Here is an 11,039-nt window from a genome sequence, read left to right on the forward strand (position 1 = left end):
GGTGTGTGTGCTTTCGACTGTGTGGCTGTCTGCGGTTCCCTAGCGATATTCCCTTTTCGTCGTACTCGATGCCCAGGAGATCCCTGAAAAGGCGACTCCGGCAGAACAGCTCACTGCTGCGTTGCAGCAGCTTCGACCTTGCACAAATGCTCCCCAGCACGAATAAGCAAAACGCCTCCACAGCCAAAGGCGGGAGCGGAGTGGCCGCCTTCCTAGATACTACCACGAGGAGCCCCAGCTTTGGTTCAGCTACGAACTTAGGGCAGGACTGTTCAAACGACTTTGCAAAGCAGTGGCGGGGCCTTCCGCGTCAGCCTTGGAGCCTCGGTAAATGGGTGGCCTCGCAGGGCCTCTGTCTCAAAGCCGGCGATGGCTTTGGTTTAGCTGGGACCGGCGCTGCTGCAAGCCGGAACGTCACAGTAACGAGCAAGGTGTCGAGGGAGAAATGTTGTTCCCCGCTTTGCAGCCGTGCCTGCGTGGTTTCGAAATATGGGCCACCGCTGCGAGACAAGAGGCTGACAGTCTCTGTGCGTGGAAAGCGACCTCATGCAGTGCCCTAGGGAGACAAAGCGGCGGCACTTTGCACCGCGGGCGCCAGCACCCAGTCGCGAGGATCGAGTGTGGTGTTGTGGCGCGTTCGTTCTCACGGAGCGTATGCAATGAGTTTAGTGTGTGCTTGCCCGTGTTCAGAGGGGGAAATTTGGGCGCTCTTTCATTGGCAGAGCCGTGCTGTTGGCAGAAGGAGGTGTTCCATCGGCCTTGAACGCTACCTGACTCCTGTGTGCTTTCGGCGGATGCCACAGATGCCACTTTCGAGGACATTGCTTCTGAGGCAAACGACAGCGTGGGGTGGTTGGCTCCTCCGCTGCCCCCGATATGCCCTCCGAAGTATGCAAAGAGCCTCGAGGGCGGAGCACTTTCGGCCGCGGCCACGCACGATAACGAGAAGACAGCTCTCCAGCAGGAGCGCCGCCCCCAGTTGGCGGGAAAACTGGCCAAGACTGGCCCTGGTACCAGTCGCACTGACGAGGCAGCCGACGAAAATGAGCCTGACGTCGCTTTCTCCAAGGCGCTGTGTTCGGTCTCGTCTCCTGTCGACAAACAGCTGCTCAGGTACGGTATGATGTTCGCATATTGGAGGGGGAAAGTCTTGCAATAAATAGCATGGGGTGGCGAGGTGCTGCAGTTATGAAGAACTTGATTGTCTGTACCTGGGAACTGGAGTCGCCTGTAGTGTTCTAAGAACGAGGCACCTATAGTTTTTCATCACCCTCCACGCGTAAATGACACCAGTGCACTAGGACGAAAGCGTCGTTGGCTCCGCTGCTAGAGGCTGCTCGGAGGGTACGTGGTTAACGCAACTTCCGATTCTCATACACTGTGGCACGTAGGGTACGCAATGCGGCATTTTTGAGCACGCTTGAAGAGGTGCGGAGAGCGAGTACGGAGGCGCGTAAACACCTTCAAGCGGGCTACCGTGAGGAGATGCACAACAGGCGACTGTGGGCACGCAAAATCGAGCAGCTGGCACAGTTCAGGGAAGACGTCCTGCAGTTGTTGAGGTAGACTTTCGTCGCGACTTTCAGTTCATGCGAGCCTTCATCCGAGGTCACGCCCTTTTTACGTTTCCAATTTCCAAGCGCGTGGACTCTTTCTTGCCATTGGTTGGTCACCCCACGCAGGGGGCGGTTGTTGCCACACCCTCCGACGCGCAGTAAGCGGCCCCGCTGCACTGCGACAGGTTTAAGACATCGGTCGCTTGAACATAAATATCGCTACTGGCACCTTCGCACGGGCGCTGATTCAAAGAAACGGTTGTGTGGCGACCTTAAGCGCAAACGAAAAAGTTGATGGCACTATCAAGTAAACGAAATTACACAACGAATGTAACAGACAAACGAAGAATTACTCCGAGACCGGGAATTGAACCCGGGTCTTCCGCGTGACAGGCGGAAATACTAGCCACTATACTATCTCGGACGCGGCGTGTTACGAGAACATCCTACGTCGCTCTACTGACGTAATAAATTTCGATGAGATGAAGGGAGAGGCAAACCCCGAAATTGCAAAGCTGTGCACAGTATGAATTAACTACATTCGATATGATGCGACCCCCCTGGATTAGACAACGAGTATAGACTCGGACCAATAGTAAATATAAACAATCTCCGAGACCGGGAATTGAACCCGGGTCTTCCGCGTGACAGGCGGAAATACTAGCCACTATACTATCTCGGACTGACACTTGCTGTTTTCTACTCTGGTATGTAACGTGGCCTAATTGGCATCCGCCTTGAGTAGAACAGAGATCATACGTTCGTTCATACTGGCCCCGATTAAGGCAATCTATTCGACATGTTTAGTTCAGTGCCAAGAATAGCTGCATGCCCCAAATGCAAGGTGTGAAGGATATCGTGCGGTCCCTTTGTCACTGTCTGCAAGTGCCCCTGGGGGCGTGGCAGAAGTAACGCAGTCTTCCAGTGAGCCTAACGAAGATTTCTTTGCAGTTACGAATTTTCTTCGCGCTCCCAGACTCCACGTGGGGGCAATGTGTGATAAGAAGACCGTCACAGGGTGACACAGCAGCTGTTTCTGTGTGGCCGCAAATTGGAATTACTGCACTGGTGCGCCCTGCCATGGGGGGTCCCCATCCGAGAAATGGCACTGTCAGAAAATAGGAACTACTTCTAATGGGGCGGGGGCATCTTGTTTGCGATGTTCTTCAACTTCGACCGAGCGCTGCTGTCCTTGGTGAAGGGTGCCTCCGTCTCGTGTTCTGTCGCAGCTGGAAACCTGGGCAGGCTGTCTTCAGCCCAGAACGACCGCTAGCAAATTAATTGTAATTCGACATACGGCCGCTGCAGAAACCGTTGTGTCTCCAAGGTCGGCCGGTCGGGGCGCTACGCAATTCCGGTTGAGCACATCAGAGGTTGTTGAGGTAGTAGAAGTAGAGAAGTGGACACGATTACTGGGGCCGAGGCTTCCAACTGACAACTCATCCCACGCATGCTCTCATGGCGCATAAAGAGACCTGAAAAGAACCAATCACTGATGGGAATGGAGACAAATCATCGCTCATGGATACCGCCGACTGGCTCCTCTGCTAACGGACGTAGCTCGACCGGCGTGGAACATCGGTGGATAGCAGGTCTTCGCACTTGAATGAGTAAAGGGAAGCATCCCGAACCCCCCACTCCTTCAAGAGTCATGGAGGGCGGCCGTACCCACTAAATAGATTCGGCGTGGTCCCATGCTCTGTTGTGCGCGGGCCGATTCGTCGCTCGCTGCGGTATCGTGTGTGGGCATCTCGTTGGCACACCATGCGGCCGAGGTAAACTGTCCTGTGCGTAAGCCAGACTCTTCACGAGCGAGTGTAGGAGGGCTACAAAGGTTTATACGCTGGAGATGTGGTTCGATAGTGATTGCACGAGGCGCATCTATCAATAGAGCCGCGTGTGCTTAACCGCGTTTCCGTGGTTCGTGACGCGCGCGTTTTGTCTCGATTCTTTCAGCGAAGAAGTCGACACTGGACAAAGAACGAGGCAGTATGCGGCCTTAAAACAGGAATCAGGTATTCCATGGCCATTAGGTGCTCAAGCCGGCTTCGGTTCCTGCCTTAACGTGGCTTCTTTCTCTCTCCCTAGGTTGGCCTTGCCCATGGCTTGCCTTGCATTCTTCCATTGCATGCCGCCGAACGCATGCACGATCAAGACAAATGATTCTGCCGGTGGCCAGCCAGCGGGCAATAGTGGCTTTCCGCCCACGGTGTTGGACGAGAAGAGGTAGCTCGCACACTGCACACGTGTCTTCCTTTGTTGGTGTCTTTGATCATACAGAGTCTAATAATGATTGGACTCTGTACCCGCCTTCCACCTTCACGTCGTCTCTGCCCGGTCGCGAGGGATGCGTACCGGAGGGACATGACTGTCTGGCAAGGTTCTTCTCGAAATAATGGGGCACAATGGCGAAACATTTGCACAGCGGTCTAGCAGTTCCACTATTAGCGATTCTATCCGGCGGGTAGGCGATATGGAGGGAGTCCAAGGCGCTTCTCCGGTCCGCAGATTTCCGCAGCACTCCAGTCATGTATTCTCGCGGGTCATCCACGACGAGAAGCACAGCCGGACGAGCGCTCTGCGTCGGCGGCGTTTCCACACAGGCCGGACGGACCGAGCCTTGGCTTGGCTTTTCTTCTCTGTGGCGCTTCTGTGTTCCACTGCCTCGCCCTTCGCCTCGGAGGCAGCCCGTCTCTGCCATCTCCGCCTTGCTGATGCACGCCGTCAACCGCCGGCGCCCGCGCCCACAAGAGCCCGTACGCGCGTCTCGCATTTACTGCCTGCACACGCGTCTGCTGGGTATGGTGCGGCAAAGACCGCCCACCTGACATTGAGCCTCTTTGCACCACATTACCTCCATTTTTTCATAAAGCCCCACTCATCGGCGCCGGCTGGCCATAGAGTGGATGCGGCAAGCTCCGGAGCATGTGGAAAGGAGACCACATCTCGACGTTTTCCCTTATCGAGCGAGGAACAGCTGTTTCGTCAGCACCCGTTCGAATTCAAGTCACGGCAGTCCACTTATGGTGTGCTCCACATGCTGCGCCCGAGGAGGTTGCGCGCGCCTGCGACGGGATTCCTCTCCCCCCCCCCCGCGGCCTCAACCGGCTTTCTGGGAAAATGGACTCACGAAGGGCGCTCTCAGCACGCGGCCGTGCTGTTTCGATTGCCGCCACATCGAATGAGAGGGAACGGCCGGGAGGCGTTGTCCATTTGTAGCGGGTGTCAGTGGATTCCGTGCAGTGCAGCTTTTCAAGCCTCATACGATAGAGGGCAGCCTCGTGGGTCGCTCTCTACAAAGGATACTCGCTTCTGCGCTTCACTGGGAAATACCAGCTTTCTCGCGGCGACATCGCGTTCTGCCGGACTTTCCGCTTCCTTCTGCAATGGTGTGCGTGAGGGCGCGCCGTCTCAGCAGATTACAGCTGACTCTTGTGACCTCTTGTCTGCTGCTCCGATGATGGATCACACAACCACCCACTGGCGGCACCTGATGAGCTTGATGTCTCGGCGCATGACTCTGTACACGGAGATGGTATCGGTGCCTCCTGCGCCTCTGTCTCCGCATGGCGACAACGACCTCCCGGCAGCCATTAAAAGAAGGCTTCGGGAGGAAGCTGCGAGTCTCTCCACAGTTCCGAACGACGTAGTTCTGCAGGTGGGTGCGGGGACCCTGGAGGGCGCTGTCGCGGTCGCCCGCCTCCTTCGGAGTCAGGCGTTGTGCCAAACTGGATCAGAGGAACGGAGCCGCGGAGAGACGAGACGAGGGCGATTTTTCGTTGTCAATCTGAACTGCGGCTGCCCTAGCCCGCGCGTCGCGAGTGGATCCTTCGGACTGCTCCTTATGGAAGACCCCGCGCGCGTCGCAGACATATGCTGTGCATTGTTCGATGGGTTGAGCAACGCCACCGCGCGGATCTCAGCGAGATTCGACTCCGCTATGAGCAGCAGCACATGCTCCGGACAAGGCAACGACGGGCGAGTGACTCAGCTGAAAGAGTCACTAGGGGTACGTGGCTTTCAGGTTTCGGTGAAATGCCGAGTGGGGATTGAAGAGGATCGCCGCTTTTTGCGGTCAGGCGCAAATAAGTTAGCAGCGGACACGGCCGCCGCTGCACCGTCGGGGTCTCCGTCATGCACCTACGAGAAGCTTGCGGAGTTTATTGCCTCCGTTGCCGAGCACAGTCCTGTGAGACACTTCGTCGTCCATGCCCGTCCTGGGGTGCTTGTTGGCAAGTTGTCCCCGACGGAGAATCGCAGTATTCCTGAGCGGCGGCCCGAGTGGGTTTACAGGCTCTGTGCGGACTTCCCACACCTCTCGTTCACCCTCAATGGCGGCATCGAATCGTTCGAGGAAGCAGAGGACCATTTGGTCAAGACAGCCGACGCGCTCGCCGGAATCATGGTGGGACGGAGTCTACTGGAAAAGCCTTGGTATTGGGGCTCTCAGGCGGACAAATTCATTGCTTCGCAGGAGCTGCGCCGCCGGCGGTGTCTGGCCGCTGAGCTCTCTTCTGGTCGCGGAGGAACGACCGGAGCGCGGCTCGCACGGGCGCGCAGAGAAGGTGGCGGAGTAGGCGAGAGAGCTGCACCGGGAGAGTGTACAGTTCGGGATAACCCGGGAGGCAGTGGTCGCGGGTGCACGCGGAGGGACGGCGAGGCGAAGCCGGCAAGGGCCGAAGTACTGGAACAATATGCCCGGTACGCCGACGAAGTAGAGAGGAATCAGGGGCTTTCCCCTGCAGCAGAGGAGCGGCAAGAAGAGGGCACAGCACGGTTGAAGTTTGGTCGAGAAGAGGAGGGGCAACCTAAACGGAGCAGTCGAGCTGCACTGCTGAAGCCGCTGTTGAATCTCTTTGCCGGCGAGCCAGGAAGTCGCGCTTTCAAGAACAGTCTTCAGCTCGGCGCCGGTAGTTCAGGTGCCTCTTGCAGCTCAGAGGCTGGTCACAGAACAGCGGCACGTGGGCAGACGGGCGCTCGCACCAACTTAGGCGAATGCGGCAAGCAGATGCTGGCCCCGAGAGGCCGCGGGCTCCAGTTCCCAAGGACAGAGACGGCAGGCGAGATTATTCGCAAGGCCATGGAGGTTGTTCCAGTAGACCTCCTCGTATAATGGAACACTAAGCTCACATCTTAGGAACCACTCGAAAATTAGTTCGCGTGCTTAGAGGCAACGGGGCGGCCTTCAGAGGTGTGAGGAGAACTCAGTGTGGCGATGGTCTGGGCACGCTGCGGGTGCCGCTAAGTCCGAAACACGCGTGGCGTCTGCATGCCAGCTACTGAGAGACGGCAGTCTGCTGTTGGCATAGTGCCGACAGCAGATGGCGGCTTGCCAGACTGGTCACTGTCTGACTTTGTTTAGTGTGAAAATGATTCCTATCATTCCGGTGCAGCACTGTTTGGCCTGGCCGATAGCGAGCGCATGCACCGACTGTCCGTTGTCAATTCGATGTTTCCCTTTGTTTATTTGAAACGTGAATAGAAGTGACAGTACCCCGCTATATCATGCAGCGGACGTGAATGCGAACCCTATCTATTCGAGGCATTGTCTTTACCGTGGCGTATGACGGCACAGCGGACTCTACAGCTCTGCCAACAAACGATGGCGTCGAACACAGTTCCGCCGCCTACATGCCGGGTACTCAATGAGGCTGCTGCAGTAGCAATCAGGAGGCAACCAGCGAGCTACGATTGCGTTGAGCACTTGGGCTTCTCCACGAGAGTTCGAAACAACAAAAGTGTAGGTGTACGAAATACATCTCCGCAGCAATAGAGTAAGACGCACGGCTTAAAAAAGGCTTTTCTTCTCGCAAATAGAGAACGCTTTGTTGTAGTCGTACCAAAAGTGTATAGGACCCGCCCTGATTGTGAAGCTGCCACAAGCAGCTACCCTCAAGTATTAACCATAAATTACATCCATAGCCATGGTTTCCTGATGAAAGGACACGTCCAGTGAAGCCGGGTGCTCTTGAACGCAAGCAGACGGCGTTAGCGCCTCTCGAGTGAATCAAATGTACTGTAGTAGCGGCTTTTCTGCAGTTGCATGATGCAAAATACCGTCAAAGAAGCGTTAAATCATTCTCTCTTCACAACATGTTCGCCCCTTCGATTTCGGTAGATGTATCAGTTTAAACTTACTACTACTAGGACTCTCACGCGCACCTCATTACTGTATGATTGTCTAGATAGATTGAATGCACGAACAACTGATATGTGATATGTTGTTATGGAAGTTTTTCTCCGAACGGTTCTTGCACGTGTATGTGCATGCGCAATAGCAGACCGTAGACAGAGCAAACTTGGCATCCAGGAAATGCACGACAGCATACATCCACTCCTCCGTCGCACATAAACGATTACCTACTAGTAGTGAATGATATACTACAGACACAGGGGGGCTCTTCTTTATAGCAGGGGGTGAAACGACGGCACGCCGTGGGGGGTGCCAGTGAACGCTGCGCGTTTCCAACCTTCAGATTAAAATGCCGTAATTATAATCCCAATAAACAGAAAGGACTTTCTCGGAGGTCTAAGCAAGCGTGCTGGAGTTTGTGCGTGCTCCAGCCACACCAGAGTCTCGATCCCACAGAAAACTGTCTTTCGTTTCAAAAATCCATAACGTTCTCAATTTTGAAAACATGGTCTTTGTCGACCGTGGTTGCTTGGGAGATCATCAGTTGACTCCAACCATCTTTCGTTGAATCGAACCATTATCTGGGCCTCGACTCGCGGGACTGGCTGATGAGCGAATCCGTTCCTTTCCTGGAGGTCCACAACTTTCGCCACGCATTCACCAGTTACACTGAAAGAGAAGCAGAAGCCGGAAGCTCGAGCATCCACAAAATTTTAGCACCAACCGTTGGATCGTCGTACACCACTGCAAGGCGTTGGCGACCAAAGCATAGGTTGGATGCGGTGAAGGAGCGAGCCCGCGGCAATGATCTCGTAGCGACGCCGCGCCGGAAGCCAAACACTTATGGGACGCGCGCAGGTGCCGCCGTCAGGGTGAAAAAAACCGCGTTCATTCGACATTAAAAACCGCTACACTCGTCCCATTCCCCTGTGTTCGCTGCACAACGTCCCGGTCCCGGCATTGCGGGCGCCGCCTCATCCACGCGTTGTCTTGCTCGCCACAGGTGCGAGGGACGTGGCTGCATTTTTCTTTGCTTACTCGGCAGAAGTGAGAGGCTGGCCTGCCCGTTTCACCCAAGCATCGATACGACTTTCTTGCTGAAGAATTCAGTCTTCTCCGGGAAGCGCCCATCTGCCTTGGTCCGTTTGTCACAGCGCGTGTCGAGGGCTCGAAGCCTCGCCGAGTATAAGCCGACGGCGAGAAGGCACCCAGATGTGTCTGGCACATTATCTCGTCCACGCGCAGGCAGAGAAAGCGCGGGCCTGCTCTGCTCGTCTTCTACGGTCGTCCCGGCTAGACTGGGAGCGATCTACGTCTTTTTTCATTTTCGACTCCTTCGGCGACATAATTCCTTCACGGTGCTGTCTCAGCTTTCCCAGTGAACGCGGGTGAGACCAGAGTTTGTGTGGGGTATTCTTTTTGCGAACTCTGTCGAGCAGCCTTTCGGAACCTCCCGAAGACTGTCGCCACAGGGCACGGGTGAGACGTCGTCTCCTCTGCCTCTTGCCGCTTTCAGCTGAAGGAAGAAGGCGCCTCCCGCCAGCGCGCTGTCCGCAGAAAGATGCCGACGGCAGGCGCGTCCTGTACTGCGGTATGAAGCGAGGACTCTCCAGAGAACGTTTTCCCTCGCTTATTCCTGGTTTGTTGGGCTTTTTCGCTGTCTTTCGACGGTCATGTCTCAGCTCTGCGAAAACCCACTTCCGCTCTTTTCGCCCCTCCTATCGACCGACTTTTACCTGCGAACTGAACATGCGCCGTTTTTCGCACGAGCCTTTTTCTCGTCGCCTAGACGAAGCTGCTTGTTTAGGCTCAGTCCTTTCGTTGTTTTACGTGGATCTCTCCTGGAATCTTTTGTTGATTGCAATTGCCTCGTGCTGGACTGTGCTGGAAACAACTGATGGAGAACGATGTGAAACAACGCCGGCAACGCGGGATATGGTTTTTGGGGGGTCGCGCAGATGATCAGCTGCTTTCCTTCCCCCTGGCTGTTTCCTCTCTCACTTCTCTCTGTTTTCACGTAGGGTTCTTAGGGAAATTTCTGCTGAAACTCTTGCTTTCTGTTGGATCAGTATTATGCAGCAGGCTACGGTCACTTCCTGCGTGGCGATCCATACAGATGCAGCGCTGTGGAAGACAGTTGCGAACGAGACTATAGCTCGTATAACCTCGAATCTTTTCACGGCTACGCGGAATGGGCTTTTAGACCGGATAAGAGGGATGGCGACGCTGTAGGACGCAAGTTGTGCTGCTGGGAACGCGTGTGTTGCAGCAGCATACTGTTTCTGGGATTCGTGTTCTACGTCCCTCCGCATCGTCGCCTCAAGCGGCTTCACTTTGCGGAATGCCTCATCGCTGCTCTAAAGCTTTTTTCTCTCTTCCTGTCGATCCCCCGTCGCGTTTCGACGCTTGCACTCCCGCGCCGGAAGGCCGCCGCGTTTGCAGGGTTCAGCTGCCGTCCAGTTTGACTAGAATTCCGCAAACACACGTACTCATGGCAGTCCCCGGTGGGCTGCGCAAATAGACGCTGTCTGTCCTTAATTATGTTTTTTTCCGTTCTCTTTTGAACCACACTACTCTCTACGTTCCTGCTGGCAGATACAGGTTCAAACACCGTGGCTGTTTTCTCCCGGCCTGTTTTGACTCGCCGCTTGCAACTGATCGTTTGCTTCTCTTGCCTCCTCCGGCATTCATCCTCTCAGATTGCTACTACTGCGCGCTGCTCGGCTAGTCTGTTTGTCTCCTGTATTTGTCGCTCAAAGGGCCTTCCTCTCAGTTGTTCGTTCTCGACGCTCGGTTCCTGCATGCGAACGGGGAAAATCCTTCGCCAGCTCGTTCAGCCTTTTCCCGTCTGTCTGTCACTCCACCAAGCCCCCCCTCTTCGGCTCTGCATCGTTTCTTCCTCGTTCTTCGCTTTGTTTCCCGATTTTTTCCGTGTGGCGCGACACTCGTACGCGAGCTTTAGTTACCCTCTTTGCTTTTTTTTGTCACGTGCTCGCCTCTGCGAGGCGCCGATGTAGCGCACGTGTGACCCGGAGGCTCCCTACCCGTCTTTCCGCGGAAAGGACGCAGTCGGTTTCTGCGCTTGACTCGCCGTCGTCGGGCGGGTCGCGAACGCAGAAAGGCAGGCAAGCGCCGCCGGAGTTTCGGGGCCTCGCGCGTGGGTGCAGGAGACCCCGGCGCACGGGCGATCTCGAGAGCCAAGCAACTTGGCCTATCCGCGGGGCGCGCCTCCAGTCTCCACCGGCGCGTTCCGGCGATGCCATTTCATTCTCGGGGGTGAAGAACGGCAGCGACGTCTTCGGTTTCGCCCTTCGACGACTCTGTAGAGGCGCCGCAGACGCGCGCTGGGC

General features: G+C 55.7%; 2 protein-coding genes and 2 non-coding genes across 4 annotated transcripts; 2 read left to right on the top strand and 2 right to left on the bottom strand.

Annotated features, from left to right (window-relative positions):
* Positions 1-146: 146 nt before the first annotated feature.
* BESB_032660 (uncharacterized protein) lies at positions 147-1,566 on the top strand (the record flags this gene model as incomplete). The annotated part of the gene is made up of 3 exons (XM_029361858.1): positions 147-327; positions 804-1,113; positions 1,392-1,566. 3 exons carry the CDS (start codon positions 147-149, stop codon positions 1,564-1,566), a joined length of 666 nt encoding a protein of 221 aa, XP_029215078.1.
* Positions 1,567-1,908: 342 nt separating this feature from the next.
* On the bottom strand, positions 1,909-1,980 carry BESB_032980. Its single transcript has one exon. It is a non-coding gene; the product is annotated as a tRNA-Asp (tRNA).
* Positions 1,981-2,166: 186 nt separating this feature from the next.
* BESB_032970 lies at positions 2,167-2,238 on the bottom strand. Its single transcript has one exon. It is a non-coding gene; the product is annotated as a tRNA-Asp (tRNA).
* A 2,778-nt stretch (positions 2,239-5,016) lies between these two features.
* BESB_032670 (dihydrouridine synthase (dus) protein) lies at positions 5,017-6,669 on the top strand (the record flags this gene model as incomplete). The annotated part of the gene is made up of 1 exon (XM_029361859.1): positions 5,017-6,669. One exon carries the CDS (start codon positions 5,017-5,019, stop codon positions 6,667-6,669), a length of 1,653 nt encoding a protein of 550 aa, XP_029215079.1.
* Positions 6,670-11,039: the final 4,370 nt, after the last annotated feature.

The sequence above is a fragment of the Besnoitia besnoiti genome, assembly GCF_002563875.1.
Source record: "Besnoitia besnoiti strain Bb-Ger1 chromosome Unknown contig00018, whole genome shotgun sequence".
Classification (NCBI taxonomy): Eukaryota; Apicomplexa; class Conoidasida; order Eucoccidiorida; family Sarcocystidae; genus Besnoitia; species Besnoitia besnoiti.